General features: G+C 58.5%; 3 protein-coding genes across 4 annotated transcripts; all 3 read left to right on the top strand.

The window, feature by feature from the left end:
• Nucleotides 1–1,018: 1,018 nt before the first annotated feature.
• Nucleotides 1,019–11,321, top strand: TOMM40 (translocase of outer mitochondrial membrane 40). Of its 2 annotated transcripts, XM_059152209.1 has the most exons (10): nucleotides 1,019–1,127; nucleotides 1,225–1,504; nucleotides 2,272–2,339; nucleotides 2,797–2,889; nucleotides 3,674–3,775; nucleotides 3,860–3,965; nucleotides 9,095–9,217; nucleotides 9,331–9,407; nucleotides 9,547–9,649; nucleotides 10,653–11,321. In XM_059152209.1, the coding sequence occupies exons 2-10, from the start codon at nucleotides 1,231–1,233 to the stop codon at nucleotides 10,790–10,792; spliced, it is 1,086 nt and encodes a 361-aa protein (XP_059008192.1). In that variant the 5' UTR covers nucleotides 1,019–1,127; nucleotides 1,225–1,230; the 3' UTR covers nucleotides 10,793–11,321. The 2 variants fall into 2 exon arrangements, with proteins under 2 accessions (XP_059008192.1, XP_059008193.1); XM_059152210.1 differs by having other exon boundaries at nucleotides 1,043–1,504.
• Nucleotides 11,322–13,157: 1,836 nt separating this feature from the next.
• APOE (apolipoprotein E) lies at nucleotides 13,158–15,831 on the top strand. Its single transcript, XM_059152207.1, has 4 exons — nucleotides 13,158–13,262; nucleotides 13,978–14,028; nucleotides 14,469–14,673; nucleotides 14,988–15,831. Exons 2-4 carry the CDS (start codon nucleotides 13,986–13,988, stop codon nucleotides 15,706–15,708), a joined length of 969 nt encoding a protein of 322 aa, XP_059008190.1. The 5' UTR covers nucleotides 13,158–13,262; nucleotides 13,978–13,985; the 3' UTR covers nucleotides 15,709–15,831.
• A 2,588-nt stretch (nucleotides 15,832–18,419) lies between these two features.
• Nucleotides 18,420–21,021, top strand: APOC1 (apolipoprotein C1). Its single transcript, XM_059152224.1, has 4 exons — nucleotides 18,420–18,496; nucleotides 18,625–18,702; nucleotides 19,449–19,596; nucleotides 20,826–21,021. The coding sequence occupies exons 2-4, from the start codon at nucleotides 18,645–18,647 to the stop codon at nucleotides 20,884–20,886; spliced, it is 267 nt and encodes an 88-aa protein (XP_059008207.1). The 5' UTR covers nucleotides 18,420–18,496; nucleotides 18,625–18,644; the 3' UTR covers nucleotides 20,887–21,021.
• Nucleotides 21,022–22,568: the final 1,547 nt, after the last annotated feature.

Genomic DNA, 22,568 nt, shown 5'->3' with positions numbered 1-22,568 from the left:
AAAGGCAAAATTACGAATAATGTAATGGCAGCTCAGGGCATTATGGGTAATAGAGCCGAATGAATGAGCCAAAGGCAGAGGGATAATAGAGAAACAGGGCCGGCAGGCATGATGGGTAATGGACCCAAAACCTGATGGCTAATTAAAGAAGCGCTAGAAGGATGATGAAAGTGAACAGGCAGAAATGGACTAAAGGTAGTTCAGGAAATGAAGCTGAAATGAATGGCGCAGAGGCATGCTGGGTAATAGGACAGGAATGAATGGGCCAAAGATAGAAGCCGCAGTGACGCAAGTGGAGGCGGGGAACAGAAGGCATGATGGGTAACAGAAGGGGTGGGTCTACGACAACTGTCGCGTTAAATAGCTAAGGGGCATTGTGGGTAAGAAGAAGCAGGACAGGGTTCACGTAACCGGTTAGAATTCTCCCGAGGCACTGTGGGAAGGTCCAGCACTTCCGGTTTTCGGTCGCCGGCTCTGGACTAGGGGCCTGCCCCTCTGCCGCGGTGCCTGGTGGGACGAGGGGCCTGACCTTGCTGCCTAGCAGCCTCTGCCGCGCAACGCATCTTTACCCGTGTCCCTCGACCCTGGCTTGTTAGCCAATGAACGTACCAGACCGATTACGTCACCAGGATCGGCCTCCTGTCCCTGACAGAGCCAATCAGAATGCTTCAAGGATCCAAGCTGACCAATTACAGTGGCGATTTCGCCGCGGGGTGGAGTCGAAAGAAGGGACGCCCTCTAGAGAGGGGCGGAGGCGACGAGTCAGTGGGCGTTTCAAAGTGCGCAGCGCAGACCAATGGCGGGCGAACACTGGAACCCGCGGCGTTGCGAGCCAATAGATGCGGTCTCTGCGGGCCAATTGGAAAGGCGGAGAAGTGTGCCTCCACCGGCCTGTGAGTGGGAGCCAATAGAAAAGGAGGTCCCAAAGAGGTAGGGTGGGACTCCCAGCCATGACTCCAATTGCAAGGCCAAGCCTTGAAGCTAGTGGGCGGATCCCAGAGCGTGCCGAACCAATGGGTTAGGCGGGGTGGGGCGACGGTGGCGGCGGCGGCGGCGGCAGCGGGTTCGGTTGCGCGTGGCGCACGGGGTGGGAGCGGAGCCCAGGCCGGGTGCAGGCGCTGCCGCCAGTGAGAACCGGGACCCGGAGCTGAGCGGGGTTTGGCTGGGACTGGAACAGGAGCGCGCGAGCCCTGACCTTCGCCCTCTGACCTTTCCCCCTTGCAGGCGACCATGGGGAACGTCTTGGCCGCTAGCTCGCCGCCCGCAGGGCCGCCGCCGCCTCCCGCGCCCGCCCTCGTGGGACTGCCGCCGCCTCCGCCCTCTCCTCCCGGCTTCACGCTGCCGCCGCTCGGCGGCGGTCTGGGTGCTGGGGCTGGCGCGGGTCGAGGTTCGGAACGGACCCCCGGTGCTGCGGCCGGCAGCGCCGCAGGGACTGCGGACGATGGGGCCTGCGGCTGCCTGCCCAACCCCGGCACGTTCGAGGAGTGCCACCGGAAGTGCAAGGGTGAGGGGCGACAGACCTGGCGGGGGTGTGAGGGCCCGGATCTCGGGGGGAGGGGGAGCCCTTAGAGGACCTTGGGAATTGGCACGGACCATTGGAAACATGTAACAGAGCGTTAGGCGTTGACGTTAGGATCGAATGATGGAACGTTGGACTTGGGACGTAGAACGATGGGACCGGATGGTGGAACCTCAGGATGGAGTGCCAGAGCTGCCGAGCAAAGCCTTAGGGACTTCAGGGAACCCCGGGGATCAGCCAAGCCAGCTTTCTTATGTGATCGGGAAGGAAACTGAGACCCAAGGTCATAGTGTCAGCAAGGGTCCAGAGCCGGGGCCGGGGTGAGGGGGGTGAACCCAAGACTTCTGGATCTTGGACAATTATGATAGCAGAAGTAGAGGTGACTTTCAGAGGAGTGTTCTGGCATTCAGTATATGTTAACTCATGACATCCTTGTATTGTTTCCATGTGGTGAGTTTACACATGACATCTTACAGGAGACAAGTTTAACACAGAGAGTTAAAGTGACTTGCCTTGGGTCACATGGGTAGTAAGCAGTGGCACTGGGATTTGGATGCAGGCAAAGAAAGGCCCTGGTCCTGGTCCTGAGTATTAGCTTAGACCGTCTCTTTATTGGTTGAGGTGCTTTGGGGGATGTTTTGCTTGTGGGTCCCTGGAAGGAGGACAGCTGGGATGGTAGGGGAGGAAGGGGTGAGAGTTGGCGTGTTTGCCTTGGGCTGTGTATGGAGGGTGACAGCATTTCTCTTCTTCAGAGCTATTTCCCATTCAGATGGAAGGTGTCAAGCTCACAGTCAACAAAGGGTTGAGTAACCATTTCCAGGTGAGCCTTCCAGGTGCCCGTACTCTCCAGAGGTCATCCTAGCCATCTCCCTGCACCTACACATACAACCTCCTCAATCCCCCTTAAAGGGCTAGGCTCTTTGGCACCTGAAAAGACTCAGAGACACAATGTCAATCTGACTGCTCATTGGGTCCAGTGGAAGTGTTTAGGACCCAGAACCCAGGGATGCCCCTCCACCAGGCAGGAGTGAAGTACGGGTAGGTAGCCTTGTCTCCAGCTTATCTTTTCTTCTAGTGTCTAATCCAGTCAGGCTGAACCTCTCATTCTTTGCCCCCTGCCCTACCCAGAGCTGCCTGTCTTTCTTAATGGTGGGGAAGCCAGGTTGGCAAGTATCCCCATCCCAGGCTGGAAAGGAACTTTGCTGGGGGCAGGTTCAGCTGGGTTTATTGGGGGGTGGCCCACAGACTCCTCCCCACAGCCTTCCCTCCTCTCCCAGGTGAACCACACAGTAGCCCTCAGCACAATTGGGGAATCCAACTACCACTTCGGGGTCACGTACGTGGGAACAAAGCAGCTGAGTCCCACAGAGGTGAGGTTCCTTTTGACATTTGTTCATTTTATCATCTTCTAACCAATATGTAGCCAAGCACCAGGCAGAGAAAAGGTTGAGCTGCTGGGGGTGTTGGGAAGTGGGGACTGTTTCTCGAAAATGCTTTGGAGCATGGTCACTCTTTCATCCTGAAGCGCCGTTCTCTGCCCAGCCCTGTGCTGGGTCAGAGCTGGGGGTCACCAGACAGGGATGACCCAGAGTAGGCAGAACTGAACTGTACAGGGCATTTGGACTTTCTCTAGGGGGCAGTAGAGAGCCATGGAACCATTTGAACGGGACAGGCATGACCAGATTTATGCACTAGAACCATCCCTCAGGCTGCCATGCAGAGGCTGAGTTAGGGAATGCAGGTGAAACCAGAGGCATGGAAGGAGGTGGGACTGAATTGGATCTCTGCTTATACCAACTATTGCCATTCAGTAAATTCGTTTACTTCACAAACCTTCACTGTACTCCATTCTGTGCCCAGCCCTGTGCTGGGCAGTGTGAGGACAGAGCAGTGGCTGAAACGGCCCTGGGGTTCACAGTCTTGTAAAGAAAGGGAACAGACCTGTCCCCAGAGAGTGACAGTCCAGGGTAACCAGGACTGAAATGCGTGGGGCCGGGGGGAGCCCAGAGAGGCACCTGACTCAGCCTAGGTGATCAGGGAGGGCTTCCTGGAGGAGGGGACCTTAGTCCGATGTTTTCTGAGGCTAGGCTTCTCACCTAGGCTCACCACACAATAGCTAGGCCTTTGACTTCTGACCTTGCCTCTGTGCCACAGGCATTCCCTGTGCTGGTGGGTGACATGGACAACAGTGGCAGCCTCAACGCTCAGGTCATTCACCAGCTGGGCCCTGGCCTTCGGTCCAAGATGGCCATCCAGGTGAGTGGGAGCCAAGTTAGCTGCTCCCCGCGCCTCCCCGAGCACCCAGCAACCCTCTACACTCTCCTTCCCCGCCCCCTACAGACCCAGCAGTCAAAGTTCGTGAACTGGCAGGTGGACGGGGAGTACCGGGGTTCTGACTTCACAGCAGCCGTCACTCTGGGGAACCCAGACGTCCTGGTGGGTTCAGGTAAGAGGCACGTCCTGGTGGGTTCATGGAGGGAATCCGGTCTCAGTCGCAGCTTTCCCGGCGAATCCATTCCCTGCTCCAGAACTCGTTTTCTACCGTCTAGAAATGGTCAGGGGCAGGAGTGATTTTGAAACACCAGGCAGGATAGCACAGGGACCAAGCAGGTCAATTTCAAAGCCAGCCCTAGCCCCTGGCTTCATGGCAGCTGTATGCTAGTGCCCTTGCCCCCGGGGGGCCTTAGTTTCCTTGTCTGTGACGTTGGGCTATCTCACTAGGCTGTTGAAGAGGTTACGTTCTTTCGTGTGACAGACTTCAGGGGGTAGGGGGCCCGTAACGGGTCCCAGGGGAGTGTGGGCTGCTTCTGTTACTTGTGGGGCTCTGGGGTGCTTTCGGTGCAAGGATCCCTGGGGTTGGGTGGTGGGGGTCCACGTGCAGTTCGGGCAGGTAGTTGGATCCAAGACAGAAGCTGACAAGGAAAGTTCCTGTTTGGGTTGGCGTAGACAGAGACCGCCTGACTTGCGCCTGTCCGTCTAGTCTCTTCTTGGTTCCCCTTTTTTTGGGGGGGGCGGTCTCTGGCTGTTTGTCTTTGATTTCTTGACATTCAGCATGAGAGTTGCTGGGGCGTGCATTTTGTACATTCCATGCACCAAGGGCGAGGGGAGGGAAACCAAGGAGCATTCAGCTTGTTCTCTGGGCACTTCCATTCCAGAGCACCTGGACACAAGCATTTTAAAAAAGGATGTTCAGTCATGGGGGCTTAGAAAGTTGAGGGCTTTGGGAGGGGTGTGTGGGGTCCTCAGAGAAAGCCTCCCTGCGTAGGTGATATCTGATAAAAGATCAAAGAGTTGAGGGTAGGTGTCAAGCAGGTTTGTGGGGAAAGAGCTCTTTAGCCCAGCACAGCAGCCAATGCAAAGGCCCTGAGGCAGGGCCCTTGATTGGATTGCCAGAAGGGGGGTGGCAGAGAGGGAGAGTTGGAAGTCACAGGGGTGAAAGGCCCAAATCAGCTGAGGCTCTGTAGGGCTTGACCCTTGACTCTGAATGAGTCAGGAGCCACGTGGAGGATTGCGAGCGTGAGAGGGACAGGAGCTGACTTGGCTTCTAACGGGACCCACCATGCTACCCCCGTAGAGAGCAAACTGTGAGGGGCTCTATCTTGGGGTCAGTGGAGGGGGGTGAGGAGTGGTCAGGCCCATCCACTTTGAAAGTGGAGCCCATGGGGTTGGCTGGTGATTGGGTGTGGGAGGTGAATGAGAGGAGTCGGGATGACCCCGCAGGTCCAGGCTTGAACGATGGGAAGGATGGGAGTGTGGGTTCCTGCGTTCACGTCTGTCCTGCTGCCATTTGCTCAGCCTTGGAGGGCCAGGTCTTGGGCACTCAGTGGCTTTGTGAAGGCAGGAAGCCCGAATCCCAGGGAGAGCCCTCGGTTCTGCCTGCTGGAGGCTAAGGATCCTCGGGTGGTGTGGACTCTGAGCCCTCCACCCCAAGGAAGAGAAGGGGCTACCCTGGCAGGGAGGAGGGCAGCAGCCAGAAGGGGTGAGGAGAGAGGGAAGGGCCATCCCGCCGAATCCAGGGGCTGGAGGAAGCTGGGCATGCAGGGTGTCGCAGGGGAGGCTGCGCCCACAGGTCCCGCGGGGGCATAAGGAACCTCAGGAAGAAATGTGTTCTGTCCCTGCCAACCTGACATCGTCGCTCGCCTTCTGCTCACGTGCTCCCTGCAGCTGGGCCACATGAGCTTTCCTGAGGCTTTCTGGAACCGCTGCTTTCTTTCTCCCCCATGACCTATCTCCATGCGGTCCCTGCTGCTTGGAGCTCTTCTCTCTGGTCTTGACGTGGCTGAGTGAGTAGTTTCAGGACACAGCTCACCCTCACAGAGGACACAGCTCACTTCTTCCATGAGGAAAGCAATGCACGGTCTGCATCGCATCGTCTCCCGTCGCCCCACACCCCACTGGGGCTTCGCAGTGCTTCCCCCTCCCAGGGATGTCCTTGCTCTGATCACCTGCCTCCCACACTAGGGTGGCAGCCCTTCTGGGACAGGAACTTGCTTGTCTCACTTGCCACCATGCGTCGAGTGCCTGGAACTGTGCCAGGAACAGAGCAGGCACTGAGAAAATCACGGACGAGAGAGCCAGTGGTGGTAGCGGCACATCCCGTGTGTTGCTTCCTGCCCGCGGTCAGGGCCCTAGGCGTGTGATGCGCGTCCTTTCCTTCAGCCATTCTAGGCACTGGGAGTAGAGCAGTGAGGAGAACGGCTTGTTGGATTCTGTCAACAGCCCTGTGAGGTAGGTGCTGCCATCGCCCTCCTCCTGCTGAGACCCAAAGAGGGGACACGCTTCCCAAGGACGCGCAGCAGGTTAGACTCCGGAATCCGGGCTTTTCTCTGGCCCTGGGCACCCCTACCCCCACGTGCACTCGCCGGCATCATCCCCTGCTTCCCAGCACTGGCCTCGGGGTCCCTCTTCCCCAGAGCCCAAGGCCACTGAGGGCATTTTTCATCTCTTAAGCTCTTTTTGTTTTCTCTGATGAGACTGATAACAACATCTGTCACAGGGGCACAAAAGAGGAGACCCCTCTGGCACAAGACCGGAGTGGGAGAATCCGTCTTCAGCCCTCAGCGTAAGGCCGGGTGCACAGTTGGGGTTCTCCCTGTGTTGGAGCGCCGTGTCCTACAGCGGGCAGGGGCTGTCCCTTTTCCTGTCACCCATTTCACAGGTGAAGAAAAAGAGGCCCAGGGTGGAGTCAGGCACTCGGGTTCACACAGCAGGAAACCTAGAAGCTGGACTTCGAATCATGGCCTAACCCAAGGGCCTGTATTCCTTCTCGGTTCCCCCTCTGTGGCCTCGGGCACCTTCTGAGAAGGTAGCATGCGCCCAGCCAGTGACTTGAGACAGCCCTCTTGGGAGGGCGCATTTTATTCTAGCTTTTCTTACATTTTATTTATTTATTTGCTTGAGAGAGAGAATTAAGGGGAGGAGCAGAGAGAGAGGGAAAAGCAGGCTTCCCACTGAGCAGGGTTTCAGACTCGTGAGGTCCTTCATGGCTACTCCCCACGCCGCAGAATGGCCCCCACTTGAGAAGTGCAGGCCCTCTCGGGGAGCACGCAGGGACCACCAGGACGACTGGGTGTGGATACAAGTGGGAGGGACCACTGGGTTCAGGGACCTCGGGTACAGGAAGGAGGGAGAACTGTGAGGAGCTACAAGCAGGGCAGCCCCCAGGGGAAGGGGCACAGGGACTGGGCTTGGGGAGCAGGGAGAAGGGGTGAACTGGGGAAACAAGCCAGGTTCCATGGGGAGCGGGAGAGGGACAGGCAGTGGAGAGCATGTTCTGACCCCAGTTTTCAGACTCTCAGTGGCCTCTGTATCCCCGCCAGTTGCAGGGCAGGGGGAAGGTGAATGCAGGGAGTTCAGGGTGGGGGGGATGACTGCCCTGGTCCCATGGTGACCACAGCTCCTACCAGGGGCATGCTGGAGAAGTAGCCAAATCCAGGAAACACTGAGGTGTGAATACGTAGTTGGCTGGATTGAGCAGGGGAGAGGACATGCTGGGCGGGAGGAACAGCGCGTGCACAGGGAAGAGGGAGCTCCTTGTGTTCGCGCTGCCCAGGGGGACATGGCTGGCTATGTCTTGGAAAGAGAAAGGGGCTCGGGTTTGAAGCTGGGGCCTAGCCATGCAGGACCCTGCGGCTGGGTCTCCTGGGCAAGGGGAGCCATGGCAGATTCTGAGCAGGAGGAGAATGGGATGTGAGGCCTGTGTATGAATAGGATCCCTCTGTGTTGCAGGCGTGATAGCATGGAGAGAGCGAGGCAGACCAGGAGATCGGAGGGAGGTTCGGGGGTCCCCCAACTCTAAGTCCCAGTAGGTGCCAGAGAGGCACCTGAGAGGTGGGGGCCCTGAGTTGAAGTCCCAGTCTCTCTGGGAACACAGACAGTTCCTCTTCCCTTAGGGGCCATGTTTCCCCTGCACTGAATGAGGGGACATGCCCAGCTCAGGCCTCGCTGCTGGCTGGATGGGCTGGCCCCAGTCTCCTGCCCTCGTGGGGAGGGAATGCACAGCAAGGCTCGCAGAAGCCCAAAGGGGGCTCCTGACCGCACCTTCCCCAGAAGACATAGCACCAGACCCATGACCATGAACCCTCAGCCTCCCCAGCCCGATGGCAGCCTCCATCTGGAATGGGAGAGGCCTCTGACCCTGTGCACCCGTTCCTGCTCTGTCCTGTCCCTGTCCCAGTGTCCTGGCTCTCCCCTTGCCCGTCAAGCCTGTGCTCTCCGCTCTTCCCCGTTCCTCTGTGTCCCTGCCCCGCCTGCCCCTTTTCTCTGTCCTCTTCCTGGCTGGCTCGCGACCTCAGCCCGACTATGTCCTCTTCGTCTCCCCTGAGGATCTTCCAGATTCCGTTTCCACTTCTCTACGTCATTCCCTCATTTTTCCCTTGACCATCACTCCCTCTGCGTCTCCGACTCTCCCTCCCAGTTCTCCTATAGCTCGCATTTGTGGTGTCTACTCCCCGGGGCTCGGAGATTCTAGGCGTGAAAGTGTCAGACCCTGGCTCCAGGACTCCAGTCCAGCAGTGGGCAGTCACTTGTTAGCCACTCCCAGGAGGCCTCGGAGCTGTCCCCGCTGCCAGGAGGCGGGGGGGTGCCAGCTGTAGGCCTCAGCATGGCCAGTCCTAGCAATCCCGAGCATCGGACACTGCCCTGCTCCTTAGGCACTCTGTGAGACCCCAGTGCCATCTCGGGAGGTAGTCCCGTTCACAGAGAAATGACCCCAGTGGCCTGCCATTACTCCATCCGTCAGTGGTGGGGCTGTGTTTGGAACCCGGGCTGTCTGGCCGCCGGAGGTGTGCTTATCACAGCCCTCCCCTCCAGCCTCTCCCCAGTGGCAGAGGGTGAAGAAGCCCAGATTCTGCCCCTGGAGTAATCTTGTGACGGCGGGTCAGGGACTCGCTCTCTTAGCCTCTGCAGATGGTGCCAAATGAATGCCCGCCTCGTGGGGCCTGGGAGGCCCAAGGGGTAGGCCCTGAGCCCCCAGCAGGGACACACCTGGAGGGCTGCCTGGAGCCAGAATCTGGCTCCGCAGAACCTGACCACAAGCTGATGTGACGCCTCCTCCCGCCCCCATCTCACCTGCAGGAATCCTCGTGGCCCACTACCTCCAGAGCATCACGCCGTGTCTGGCCCTGGGTGGGGAGCTCGTCTACCACCGGCGGCCGGGGGAGGAAGGCACTGTCATGTCTCTAGCTGGGAAGTACACATGTGAGCCTGGGGGCCGGGGGGCGGAGCCGGGGGCCGGGGTCCTGGCTTCCATGTGCCCCGAGCCCCCTTGGTCACCTGCACCCATCCCCTCCCTTCCGCCTGCTCTGTCACAGTGAACAACTGGTTGGCGACGGTAACCCTGGGCCAGGCGGGCATGCATGCCACCTACTACCACAAAGCCAGTGACCAGGTGAGCCGGGTCGGGACTCCGTGGGGAGGGCATGCTGTGTGGGCATGGCAGTCAGGGCCCCCCATCCCCCCGCACCCAGCGTGACCCCGCGGGTCCGGCCTGGGAAGCTGACTATTGCGTGTCACCATGGCCCCTCCAGCTGCAGGTGGGTGTGGAGTTCGAGGCCAGCACAAGGATGCAGGACACCAGCGTCTCCTTCGGGTACCAGCTGGACCTGCCCAAGGCCAACCTCCTCTTCAAAGGTACACACCTTGGTTTCCCCGCTTGGAAACAAGGCATCAGGTGATTCGGGCCAGAGTGTGCCTATAGGCCTAAGCAGGTGGTGGAGGGGTGCATGCCGCCCCTTCTGGGGTGACGCTTGTTGAGAAGGCGGGTGCCTGGCCCTGGGCTTGGCACCCACCACATCCACTCCTCGCCCGGCCACTAACCCTCTCCAGCCCCACACTTGCTCCTCCTTTTCGTTTTCTCACAAGTGGGAGGCCGCTCCGGGGGCCCTCAGGCCACCCCACGCCTCTACCCAGAGGAGAGACGAGCTCCCCCAGTGCGCCATCACAGCCCCCCTGCCGGGCCAGCTCTGAGTCTGATGATAAGTTCCGAGCCTTTCTTGGACCTCAGCAGTTCTCAGGTTGGCGGTGTGTGAAGGGTGGCCCAGGAAGCCGCCTCCAAGCATCCTCGGGCGGGTCTCCCGCAGGCAGCAAGGAGGCCCCGGGGACTTACTTGCTTGTGAAGCTGACCCTCCATGCCGACCTCTCCATCCCCGTCTCTGTGGTCAGCCTGGCGTCGGAGGCTCGGTTTGGGTCTCAGCTCTGCTGCTCCTCCACTCCCATGGCCCCACACCCGAGTCTGGCGCACGACCCCTAGGGAGTTGTCTGTTCCGCAGATGCTGAGCACCTGCCGTGTGCCCAGGCCAGGCCCTATCCTACCAAGGCTCCGGGTGGGGGTGAGACAGACTCATTTCCAGAATGAAGACCTGGTGTGGTCAGGATCGGGATGGGAGGGGCCCGTGGTGTGGCCGAGGGCTTCGGGGCAGGAGAGGTCAGGAGAGGTCGTCGTGGGAGGGAAGGGAGGATGGCGAAGCCAGTTGCTCTCAGGGCCAGAGAACTTGGGGTTCGGGAAGAGATTTCCAGGTGTGGTCAGAGGTCTAGAAGCCAGTAGTCTGGCTGGTGGGTATCCAAGGTGGCCTGGAGCATGACTCCAGAAGGACGGGGCGGGAAGCTGGCTCGCAACACAGCTGTCTCCCTGCAGGCTCCGTGGACAGCAACTGGGTCGTGGGTGCCACATTGGAGAAGAAGCTCCCGCCCCTGCCCCTAACGTTGGCCCTCGGGGCCTTCCTGAATCACCGAAAGAACAAGTTCCAGTGCGGCTTTGGTCTAACCATCGGCTGAGCCCCTCCTGGCCCCCACCTTCCACCCTTCCTCCTTCAGATCCCACCTCCCCCTCCCCCTGCCATGGAGGGGAGACCTGAGCCCTCCTCCCCGTCCCTTCCCTCCCTCCTCGGGGGTCAAGGGGGGCAGTGGAAAGGAGGGGGCCCATCACCCCAGCAGCTGAGGGGGGGAATTCTGGAACCACGGGAGCTCCAGGATTCGGAGCACTAGGGGCAGGGCGCCCAGTGGGCCTGAAGTCCTGGAGGGGATTCCGGAATCGAGGGGCATGCCGGATTCTGAGCACCAGGGGCAGAGGCGGCCAGACAACCTCAGGGAGGTGTTGGGGCATCCCAGTCCCCCCCAAAGGGCCCTGGGCCTGGCCCTGTGGGGGCAGTAAGAAGAGGAGCTTCCCCATCCCCGGTCAGTCCGCCTCCGCCCACTTTCCCACCCATCCCTCAGTATAAATCATGTTTATAAGTTATGGAAGAACTGGGACATTTTACAGAAAAAAAAAAAAAAACCAACAAAAAATATACACGAAAAAAGTGAACTGGGTGGCATCTGTTTTTCTGTGTGTCAGCCCCCCTTTTTCCCCAGTCCTTGCAGACGGACCTCACAGGGGCCAGCAGGGGGCGATGCAGGGTGGGGCCAGGAAGCCCAGCCTGGCCTGAGCTCACACATCCTCCCTGTGACTTGGGGGACTTTGGCTGGGACATCACAGGCCCTCCCTCACCAGCAGGGCTGGGTCTTGTGGTCACACCCCAGCTTGGCCAGGCCAGAGAGGCTGTCAGAAGACTTCCCCCACCAGCTACAGGAGCAGGGGTGATGTGTCCGTCACAGGAATCAGGGTGCAAGCTGGGACTCCCGTGGGCTTTTCAGGTTCCAAAAGAGGCAGAGGACAGTGTATTAGGACCTCTTTGTGACAGAAGGCCAGAGCCCTCAGAAGCCTCACAAGGATCACAGCACCTGGAAAGACCTCAGAGCCTGTTAACGCTGCCTGAGGGGGCAAAGGGCTTCTGGACTTCTGGGCCTCAGGAGAGGTGCTGGAGTCCGACCCTGGGCTGGCTACAGACTTCTTGGCTCACATAGGTGGGGGGGAGGTAGAGGTGTGGGTTTTGTCCACCTAGCGTTCCTCCCAGTAGACTCTCCCACCCCTGACTTCAGACAGGAACAGAAACCCTGCTTGGCACGTGCACACATGCATGAGGTTTGGGGAAGGGAGGCTCTTGAACAGAGATGACCCAGAGAAGCCACCCCGTGGGACACAGCAGAGCAGTAATGAGGCCTGGCCCTCCTCTCCTGTGCGTGCCCCCCCCACCCCCATCTCAGCTGAAGCTAGACTTCCCAGTGGGACAGCTGGGACTCCCCAGGCTGCCTGGGAAGATGGCCCAGTGGCTGGGAAGGTGACTGCTCCTGGGGCCAATCAGAGCAGGTTGTGCCAGGAACAGCTCTCGGGATTTTGTACGCACGCAGCTTGCATCACCGGATGGTGGTGTAAGTGTGACCGTTTTCCTAGGTCTTCTGGACCAAGAAGCAGGGTGGTCAGATAGCCTTGATCATTCGCCCAAGGTCATGTAGTTGGCAGAGCCCCAATTTAGGGCCAGACTGTTTCGTTCCAGAGTCCGCAGTCCACAAAGCTGGGATCTACAATGTTGGTTAGGGAGAAGGGCTGGGATCTTCATTCTGCAAACGGGCAGGGGAGCTCAGAGAACTGCTCACCTATGCCCAAGGTCACAGGCAAAGAGGGAAGGAGGAGGGACACCTGGGTGGGTCAGTTGTGAAGCCTCTGCCTTCAATTCAGGTCATGATCCCAGAATTCTCGAGCCCCTCATTGGGCTCCCTGCTCGGCAGGAAGCCTGCTTTTGCCTCTCCCACTCCCCTTGTTTCTATTCCCTCTGGCTGTCAAATAAATAAAAATCTAAAAAAAGAGAGAGAGAGAGAGGTCCAAAACCCAGGTTTACACAGTCCCCACCCCTCCCATCCCGTCTGTTTGGACCTCTGGAGCCCTTCTCCCTAAGTCCCAAGAGTCTGGACTCCTATCCATCGCCCCTCAGAACCCAGGAATCCAAGCCCCTCAGGCTTCTCTTTTCCTCTGACCCAGGATTTGGGCCCCCAGTCCCCATTCCAAATTTTATTTATCCATCCACAGGAAAAGAGGAAGGAGGGGAATGGGAGCTTCCTTTCCCTGGTGTTTCTAGCCCCCCAGAACGGAGGAAGGTGCCTGAGTTACTGGGTAAAATGTCACCTGCCTTCCGGGGAGCCGTTGGGGGTTCATCACACGGCCTCCAACCCCCACCTCCTTCCCCCTGCCTGCTGCGTGAAGGGGTGGGGGGGGGGGTGTACAGCCCACCTCGTGACTGGGGGCTGGCCCAGTTCGATGCCGCCCAAGAGGAGTGGGCGGGGCAGGGGGAACAGTATAATTGGAGGAGTCTGGAATCCGTGAGTCCTACTCAGCCCAAGCAGAGGCGAAGGAGGAGGTTCCCCGGAGCCGGTGAGAAACAGAGTTGAGGGCACAGAGATCTGCTCAGGGCTAGTGTGAGGGACAGGCTGGGGCGGGGGATGGTCCTACCCCAGGGTCATGGAATGAGGAGGAAAGCCGGGGTCGGACCTAGGCAAGGAGTGGGGCACAGGGTCTTGGCTGGAAGAAGGTTGGATGGGAGGAGCAGAACCTGGTAAAACGTATCAAGAGTCCACGAATGGTCAGTGTCATTTATTGAACACTTCTGGATGCCCCCTCAGATCTCCATTAGTGGGAGATGCGGGGGCAGGGGTGGCAGCCAGATAACTAGAGCACTCATCTTTTCGGGAGGACTTTTCAATGAGAATTAAGTTAGCCGGTAGGTGGAAGGTGACGTTCGGATGTGAAGCTGGGGCTCAGGCTGTGAAGGGAGAATGAGGAATGTGAGGCCAGAATTTATAAGCCACTGTTGGGGCTCACAGGGAACACGGGGCAGGGTAAGTGGAATTTGAACCCTCCAAGAGGATGGAATTTGGGCCGTGGAGGCCGACCTGAAGATGGGGAGATAAGACAAGACAATGAGGGAGTTAAATAAACAATGGAGGTACTGTTTGGTAAATGTTTGTGATTGGATTAGGCTGATGCAGATCCTGGGGCAACGGGTATGATTGGGAGGATGGGGCTCCGGGTGGGAGGGGTCCCCGCTTGCTGCTGATTGACGTGTCTCACTCAACCTGACCCATCGCAGGCTGGAAGATGAAGGTTCTGTGGGCCGCGCTGGTGGTCACACTCCTGGCAGGTATGTGGGCGGGGCTTGCTCCAGTCCCTGCCTTGCTCCCATGCACACCTGTGCATGGGACCCCCTTTCATCCCTGGGTCCCTCCTTCTGCTGGTGTCGTCATCTTGAAGGGAGGCCCAGGTGCGAGGCTTCACATCCACTGGCTCTGAGCAGCTTCTTTTACTCTCTCTGGGCCTCAGTTTTCCTACCCTTAAAACAGTTCTAATGCACTGTTGTCGGGCAGTGAGCAGAGAGCTCCAGATTGGTGTCCACTGTGACTAGTTCTCTTCACAGCATGGGTCCTGCATGCAGCAGCACAGACCCTCAATATATACCCCTCCCCGCCTGCTCCCTTCCTGCCAGTGCTCTAAAGAAGCCGGGGAGCATTTATGGAGCACCTGCTGTGTACCAGCTACTCTGTGCCTGGTGGGGGTGATGGCTGTGAACTTGATTCTGTGCAGGATGCTGGGCCGATGTGGAGCCAGAGTCCCCACTGGAGGGGGAGCCGAAGCCGGAGCGGGAGCTGGAGCCTGAGGCCGGGTGGCAGGCTGGTCAGCCCTGGGAGCTAGCACTGGCCCGCTTCTGGGATTACCTACGCTGGGTGCAGACACTGTCTGACCAGGTGCAGGAGGACGTCCTCAACAACCAGGTCACCCAGGAACTGACGTGAGTGCTCCTGCCACTCCCAGAGGCCAGTGCCTTCTGGACCCCTGGCTGTCCCCGCTCTGGGTTTCTTTGTGTCCCTGCCACCAACTCTTTGGCATCTCTGCTCATGTCTTGCTTCCTCTTTTACATTTCGAGCTCCTGGCTTGATGGACCCTCCCTGCCTCTGGCTACCCATTGTCGCACCCTCACCTTTCATCTCTGCTTCTGCCCTGGCCCTGTCCCCATCTTGCCTCCCCTCCCTCACCCCTCCTGGGTTTTCCTGCTTCTCTCTCCCACCCTCCGTACACACTCGCTCCTGCCCTCTCGGCCCACAGGGTGCTGATGGAGGAAACCATGAAAGAGGTGAAAGCCTACAGAGCGGAGCTGGAGGAGCAGCTGGGCCCCATGGCCTCGGAGACACAGGCCCGCGTGGCTAAGGAGCTGCAGGCGGCGCAGGCGCGGCTGCACTCAGACATGGAGGACGTGCGCAACCGCCTGACGCAGTACCGCGGTGAGGTGCAGGCCATGCTGGGCCAGAGCACCGAGGAGCTGCGGGCGCGCTTCGCCTCCCACTTGCGCAAGCTGCGCAAGAGGATGCTGCGGGACGCCGAGGACCTGCAGAAGCGCCTGGCCGTGTACCGCGCCGGGGTGCGCGAGGGCGCCGAGCGCAGCGTGAGCACCGTCCGCGAGCGCCTCTGGCCGCTGCTGGAGCAGGCCCGCACGCGGCACGCCAACCTGGGGGCCCTGGCCACCCAGCCGCTGCGAGAGCGTGCCGACGCCCTGGGCCAGCAGCTGCGCGGGCGGCTGGAAGAGGTGGGCAGCCGCGCCCGCAGCCACTTGGAGGAGGTGCGCGAGCAGATGGAGGAGGTGCGGGCCAAGATGGAGGAGCAGGCCAACCAGATGCGCCAGCAGGCCGAGGCCTTCCAGGCCCGCCTCAAGAGCTGGTTCGAGCCCCTGGTGGAAGACATGCAGCGCCAGTGGGCGGGGCTGGTGGAGAAGGTGCAGGCGGCCCTAGGCACCAGTCCCACCACCGCAGCGCCGGTGGAGACACAATGAGTGGGCCCCGCCCGCGCCGCGCGGTGCGCTCCGCCCCTGCCCGCACCCCCTGCTCCCCTGGCTCCGCCCCGACTGTCCTTGTGGAGGGCCCTCGCTTAATAAAGATTGACCAGCCCCACCGCACCTGCTGGACGTCCGTGTGTGATTTCTCCCTACTTGGCGCCTCGGTTTCTCTTTCCGCCGCCGCACGCTGGCCGCGCAGTTCTGTCCTCTCCCCTCTGCTGTCCGTTGGCTCCCTTCTGTCCCTTTCAGAGTCTCCCTTTTTACTCAGAGACGTGGTTCGAGACCAGATCCATCCCTAGGGTAGAACGGTGGTCACCCCTTACTACGGGGATTGGGGGTGGGCTTGCTCAGCTTCGGAATATCTCCTCGGTGGAGCTGGGACCCCAAAGCCACTGCTGTCAGTTTTAAGCCCCTATTGTGGCTCCCGTCTTAACCTGATTCTGCCTCCTTCCCTCTCCTGGCTGCCGGGCCTGCTCTGGCTGAGGCTTCATTTTTCTGGCTTCCCGTTTCCCCCACCCCCCATCCCTGACCTCTTTGAACTCTTTCTCCCTCAGTTTTTCACAGCCCCTGGGTTTGCCTGTTTCTTGTTTCCCTTCTCCCCCCTATCTGGGTTTGCCCTCTCCACCCTCTGTCTGCTTGGGTCCTCTCTGGCTTTCACCTTCCGTCTGGGTTTACAGGTGTCGTCTTCAGAAGTGTGTTTCCCTGCCCCTTGCCCCCTCATCCTCCTTCCCTCTGCCTTCCAGCTGGGTGGCTGATGTCTATACAACAAGCCTACTGGGTGCTGGATCCTGGCTGGAGAAAAGGTGGCTGCCCATCTCCCCCACCCCCCATGAGGGGCTGCACCACACCACCCCCCAGGTAGGGTCCGCTGTTAGGAGTCAGTTGGTTGACACTCTGCAGCAGTAAGGACTGGGCCCCAGAGATTCCCGCTGGCACTCTCTCCCACCCCCTCAATTCTCAGAGGAGGGGAGCAGGGTTCCCAGCCCAGGGGACAGGCTGGGGCTTGAACTTGTACCTCCCAGGCCCAGCCTGTGTGCTCAACCGTGTGGCTCCTGCCTACTCTGCAATCCCAGCTTTTCCAGCTTCCCTGAGTGCCCTTGTGGAGACAGGCTCTCGTCCCCATGCCCCAGATGACTCACCCAGCCTGGGTGAGGAGGAGAAGGGTCAGTGGGCTCAGAGGCAGGGGACCTAGTCCCAGCCAAGTGTGCTCCTGATTCACTATGTGCTCTGGAGTTTGGGACCAAGTCCTCTGAGCCACAGATGGCAATGGTGGGGGCTGGCCTCAGACATGTCTCTCCCTTGAAGAGCTGAATCTTGAATTCTCATGAAGACAGGTCTAGAGATGATGGCACAAAGGCCGGAGAAGGAGTTTGGGAGAACAGAGGCTGTCAGGGGTGCTGTAGGGCAGAGGCTGACGCCCCACAGAGGTTTAGAGAGACAGCCTGGAGTCCAGAAAGTGGAGGAACAGAGAATACCACCACTACCACCACCACCCCTCCCCAGGACTTAGGGCCTGGCTAAGCCATTGAATGGGCTTGGCTGTGCCTCAGTTTCCCCATCTGTAAATGGAAACCCTCATAGCTAGAATGAGGAGGAGACTGGAAAAGCAAAGTTGTTATTCTATTCTGGTGGGGTGGGGAAGGAAGGGGAGCAGACCTTTGGGTGGATGTCTGGGGAATGCTAGGCTCGCAGGGGAAGCAGATGTCTGGGAAGGCAGCTGGGGGCTGACGGGGACTAGATGCACTGAGCTCGCCAAAAGGTTGTCGCAATCCTGCCAGGGTCATGTCTGTGCATCCCTTTCACAACCATCCCCCCTACCCCCCGGGCTGACACGTGGTTGTGGGGGCACAAGGCCAGCCAACCTCAAGTCTGAGGCCAGGGCCGCCCTCCCCACAGCTGCCAGGGATCACTGGCGGTCAAAGGCAGCCAGAAGAAGGGGGGAAGCATTGGACTCCAGCCCTGAGGGACGGATGTGGCGGGAGGAGACCAAGGTGGGGAGGGCTGGTGCCAGGAGGAGCCAGAAGGGGTAAGGGCAGATGGAATGTTTACCAGTGGGCCCAGAAGCTCGCAGAGTGGGAGAGCAGAGAGCAAAGAGGGGCCTGGCAGGATGGATGGAGGCGCATACACTGCGGGGAGGCGGGGGGGGGGGGGGGGATGGCGTCTGGCTGTGGAAATAAGACCCTAGAGCTCTACCTCCCTGACGCAGGGAGGGGGCAGGGTGGGGGCTTGAGGGCTGATCTGAAAGTGAGACTGGAGGTGGCAAGGGGCTAGGAATGTGGGGGGCAGAGTAGGTGGCCCTTGAGTCCTGGAGGAAGTTGTTCCTGCTGAAGTGGCTTGCTAAGAAGGGGGGGGGAGGGGTGGAAGAGGAGTTCCAGTGAACTGAGTTACAGAGTTACTGAGTGCCCGAGAGACACCCGCTCCCACCCTGGCCTGGAGAAGGGTGTTCTGCAGGAGAGACCCCCCGAGGGAAGATGGCCTTGAGGAGAGACTTCCTGTGGGGAAGGGACTACCGGCAGGCTGAGATCCACCAACAGGCAGATTTGGAGGTGCAGGTGTGACCAGCAAGAGGCTTTAGGCCCAAGGGCTGTGCCTACGCCCACCTGACCCATCAACCCTCGCCAGTCCAGTCCCGCGCGCGGAAGAGGAAAACGTGGGTGGGCACAGGGGTTAGGCCATCTGCCAGAGGCTTAAGGGGAGGGATTAACCTGCCCCGCCCCCTCCCCAGTCCGATAAAGGCCTGAGACGGGCCAGCACCTCCCACCCGTGCTCACCTGCGACTGATCAGGTCGGTGCTAGATACCCCGGAGGGTTGCCCCTCCAAGAGCACTAGAAAGGGGGTGGAAGGAACTCCGGGGAGGGAGAAGGCGGGGGTCACTAATCACTCCCCGCCCCCCCACCTGCTTCTGCTTCCAGAGTGCCCCTTCGACCCAACCATGAGGCTCTTCCTGGCGCTCCCGGTTTTGGTGGTGGTTCTGGCGATGGTTTTGGAAGGTAAAAGTGAGACAGAAGAATATGGGAGTTTGAGCTTTAGAAGCCTGAGGCTGGCCCCGAGCTTGCAGGCCGAGTTTGAAGGACCCTCGAGAGCTCTGGGGCCTCTTCTGGGCCCTGGTTTTCCTCTCTCTCTCACCGATCACTCCACCCCTAACGGCGCCAGGTGGTTGAGGGCTCTCTAAGGGGCGGTCCCGCCTGTGGCTAATCTACCGTGGCAAGCCCTAGCAACCGATGATGTATGGACTGGTATCTCCAGGATTGGCTGTCTAGCGTTTACAGCCTGGAAAGGGGAGGGGGAAGGCAGTGCTGAGAGTAAGCTAATTCCTCGCAGCCTGAGCTCCGACTGGTCGCGTCAGTACCCTCTCCCCGCCTCCGAGTCTAACACAGTGACCTCCAAGAATCACTTTCTTTTTTTTTTTTTTTTTTTTTTTTTTTTAAAGAACTTTTTTTTTTTTTTTTTTTAAGATTTTATTTATTTATTTGACAGAGAGAAATCACAAGTAGTTGGAGAGGCAGGCAGAGAGAGAGAGGAGGAAGCAGGCTCCCTGCCAAGCAGAGAGCCCCATGCGGGACTCGATCCCAGGACCCTGAGATCATGACCCGAGCCGAAGGCAGCGGCTTAACCCACTGAGCCACCCAGGCGCCCCCAAGAATCACTTTCAAGGATCCCCTTTCCCACCCCTGAAATGTCATCGCAAGGGCTCCCAATACTGAAATTTTTGTACCCCTGCCCGTCTTCTGGGCAGGCCCAGCCCCTACCCAGGCGGCCCCCGAAATTTCCAGCACTTTCGAGCGCATCCCGGATAAGCTGAAGGAGTTTGGTAACACCCTGGAGGACAAGGCCCGGGCAGCCATTGAGACCATCAAGCAGAGCGACATTCCTGCGAAGACCCGGTTAGGAACCTTCCCAGGGCTTGGGAGGGCTGGGGTAGATCACTAACAGATTGGGGAAACTGAGGCCTAGAGGGGCAGACAGCTTCCCTGTGGTCACAGCTGTGTCCAAGGGTGCTCAGATGTGGGGGACGGACTCCTAACTTCCATCCTGCATGGTGGTGAAAGACCGGCCGAGCTTGGAAGTCCATCAGACCCGGGTCCACAGGCCCGCAAAGATTCACCACTCTTTGTGTGATCTCAGGGTGGATGTGGATGAGCCTTTTTCTTCACCTGTGAAATGGGTGATTCTGAGGAGAAGCAAACTAAGGGATTTGCGTAATGCCTGGCTCATGGTAAATGCTCAGGAGGCTAGTTCAGCCAACTCCATTTCGCCACTTAGAGAATCATTCATTCATGAACAAATACCTATTGGGCACCTGCTGAGTGTCCAGGGCTGTTCCAGTGTGGGGAATAATAGTGATGAATGAGATGAAGTCCCAGCCCACAGGGAACAGATTGTAAACCAGTGAGTGTCCAAGAGATGAGCCCAGAGAGGGCTGAGCATGGAGAAGACAACAAACGGAGGTGTCAGCAACCAGTGTGGGGCTTGAGCTCACAACCCTAAGATCAAGAGTCGCTTGCTCCACTGACTAAGCCAGCCAGGCACCCCCTTTCATATCTCCTTTTAAAGTATTACTGCTTCGGGGCGCCTGGATGGCTCAGTCAGTGAAGCTTCAGACTCTTGATCTCAGCTCAGGTTTTGATCTTGGGGTGGTGAGTTCGAGCCCCCATGAGGTCTGGTTGTCTTACTTACAAAAAAAAAAAAAAAAAGAGAGAGAGAGAGATCGGAGTGATTAGGAAAATCCAGCCAGGCCTAGAAACATGGGAAGAATGTTCTGAGCCAGGAAGATATGTACATAATCCAGGCCAGAGGGACAGCCTAGGCAAAGACAAGGAGGCAACAGAGGGCCCTTGAATAAGCAGGGGACAGCTAGGCCAGAGCAGGCTTAGTAAAGAGATAGCAAGCCTTCAAAGTTGGGCCACAGTGGAGCCTTCTGACTTCAAAGGGCTCTGGTCGGTCTGGGAAACCCAGCCCAGGTCTCCTTCCAATCCCACAGATATGGGAGCCATGCTCCTTCTGGCGGGAGGCGGCGGGGGGGTGGGGGGGGGGAGATGGGGTAAGGAGGCAGGATCTGGGCCCCCTGAGGGAAGACGAAACACTGTGACTCCTTGTCTGTCTCTCCCTGCAGGAACTGGTTTTCTGAGACTTACAGCAAATTGAAGGAGCGGCTTAAAACTGCCTTCTCCTGAACCCCAGGAGAGTTGCCCCCACTCTGGGCTCTGTGCCCTGGAGGGGACTCCGAAATTTCCTGTATCCTGCCTCCTGCTGAGGACTTCGTGCTGCCCAAACCCACCCCCACCCTCCAATAAAAATCCCGTGGAGAATTCTGAGTGCTTCTTTGCTGTGAGGAGGGGCTCAGGGTGGGACACGGTGGATGGGGGAGAGAGGCAAGGAGGCAAGTGTATTAGGATTGTCTACTTGACCTGCACCGAGGACTTTGAACTTCATGGTGTCAAAAAAAATCCTCACGAGAAATTTGGGAGCGGGGCCCTGTTAATTCTGTGAGGGCACTGAGGCCCTGAGAGGTGAAGTCACTTGTCAGGAAGGGGAGAGCTGGATTGGACCCCCAGCCAGAGTTTACTGCTATGCTATATTCTTCCCTGGCCAGGTTGCCCAAGGTGTGGGACCTGGGGGTGGGGGGTCATCTTCGTGCACGCAGCAGGTGTTTATTATTCTTAAAATGGATAATAAAGAGGAATGTGGAAGGAGCAAGGGTAGGACCTGGGCTAAAGCTCTGGAAGAGGTCTATCTACACAGTCCCCACCCTCCAACGAAGCTTTGATGTCCCCTCCTCCAGGAAGATCTCCTTAGCCCCCAGGCTGGGTCATCACTGCCTAGGGATGGGGCAGCTTTCCCACTGGACTGTGAGCCCCAGGAGGGCAGGGCTGGGGTTGTCATCACCACTGTCCCCAGGCACAGTCCTGCAAGGGACTGGGCACACTGCAGGATCTCTGTACTACTCGGTGGAATAATTATTCTCAATTGGAAAAAAACACCTAAACATTACAGTGTTTTAAAAAGATTTTATTTATTTATTTAAGAGAGAGAAGGAGCACAGAGGGAGAAGGAGAGGGAGAAGCAGACTCCCCGTTGAATAGAGCCCCCAAGGTGGGGCTTGATCCAGGACCCAGAGATCACCACCAGAGCCAAAGACAGACAGTCAACCGGCTGAGACACCCAGGTGCCCCTAAACATTACATTTTCACAGAACTCCTCTGAGGTAGGGGCTGTCACTAGCCCTATTTGACAAAGAAACGGAGACACAGAAGTCTCAAGTTACTTATGTGATGTCACAGAGCCAAAAGTGGGTAGAGCTGGGATTTGAGTGTAGGCTGGGGGTAGAGGGGAACAGTTCCAGCGGCCACATCCTTACTCCACTTTCCTTGTTCCTGAGTCACCAGTCAGACATGTCAGCTGTCATCTCTCTCTCTCACACACACACACACACACACACACACACACACACCTGGCCCTGGGCCTCACCAGCATCATCCCCAGCATATTAAAATGCCCCTATAGGCACCCGGGTGGCTCAGTCCGTTAAGCATCTGCTTTGGGCTCAAGTCATGATCCCAGGGTCCTGGGATCAAGCCCTGCATTGGGCTCCTTGCTCAGCAGGGAGCCTGCTTCTCCCTTTCCCTCTGCCTACCACTCCCCCTGCTTGTGCCCTCTCTCTCTGTCAAATAAATAAATAAAATCTTTTAAAAAGAAAGAAAAAGAAACAGGAGAAGGCACATAGGGTGGTGTCATCAGTGTAAACTGAGAACACGTGCCTGGGGAACAAGCTTGTGGCTGTGAGCTCTTCCTGTCTGAGGACAGCTCTGAGCCCACCGCAGGGATGCCCGAGGCGTGAGGGTGGGGAACAAAGGTG

Source organism: Mustela lutreola, chromosome 16, assembly GCF_030435805.1.
Source record: "Mustela lutreola isolate mMusLut2 chromosome 16, mMusLut2.pri, whole genome shotgun sequence".
Classification (NCBI taxonomy): domain Eukaryota; kingdom Metazoa; phylum Chordata; class Mammalia; order Carnivora; family Mustelidae; genus Mustela; species Mustela lutreola.
Note: the sequence above shows the minus strand (reverse complement) of the source record. Positions and strands in the feature narration are given on the sequence as shown.

What these genes read in the sequence shown, in the direction of transcription:
- APOC1 (XM_059152224.1), top strand. Translation starts at nt 18,645, where the DNA reads ATGAGGCTCTTCCTGGCGCTCCCGGTTTTGGTGGTGGTTCTGGCGATG. An exon ending in TCTGGCGATGGTTTTGGAAG is followed by an intron (nt 18,703 to 19,448) that starts GTAAAAGTGAGA and finishes TCTTCTGGGCAG; the next exon opens with GCCCAGCCCCTACCCAGGCG. An exon ending in GACATTCCTGCGAAGACCCG is followed by an intron (nt 19,597 to 20,825) that starts GTTAGGAACCTT and finishes CTCTCCCTGCAG; the next exon opens with GAACTGGTTTTCTGAGACTT.
- APOE (XM_059152207.1), top strand. Translation starts at nt 13,986, where the DNA reads ATGAAGGTTCTGTGGGCCGCGCTGGTGGTCACACTCCTGGCAG. An exon ending in GGTGGTCACACTCCTGGCAG is followed by an intron (nt 14,029 to 14,468) that starts GTATGTGGGCGG and finishes GATTCTGTGCAG; the next exon opens with GATGCTGGGCCGATGTGGAG. An exon ending in CAGGTCACCCAGGAACTGAC is followed by an intron (nt 14,674 to 14,987) that starts GTGAGTGCTCCT and finishes CTCGGCCCACAG; the next exon opens with GGTGCTGATGGAGGAAACCA.
- TOMM40 (XM_059152209.1), top strand. Translation starts at nt 1,231, where the DNA reads ATGGGGAACGTCTTGGCCGCTAGCTCGCCGCCCGCAGGGCCGCCGCCG. An exon ending in GTGCCACCGGAAGTGCAAGG is followed by an intron (nt 1,505 to 2,271) that starts GTGAGGGGCGAC and finishes TCTCTTCTTCAG; the next exon opens with AGCTATTTCCCATTCAGATG. An exon ending in GGTTGAGTAACCATTTCCAG is followed by an intron (nt 2,340 to 2,796) that starts GTGAGCCTTCCA and finishes CTCCTCTCCCAG; the next exon opens with GTGAACCACACAGTAGCCCT.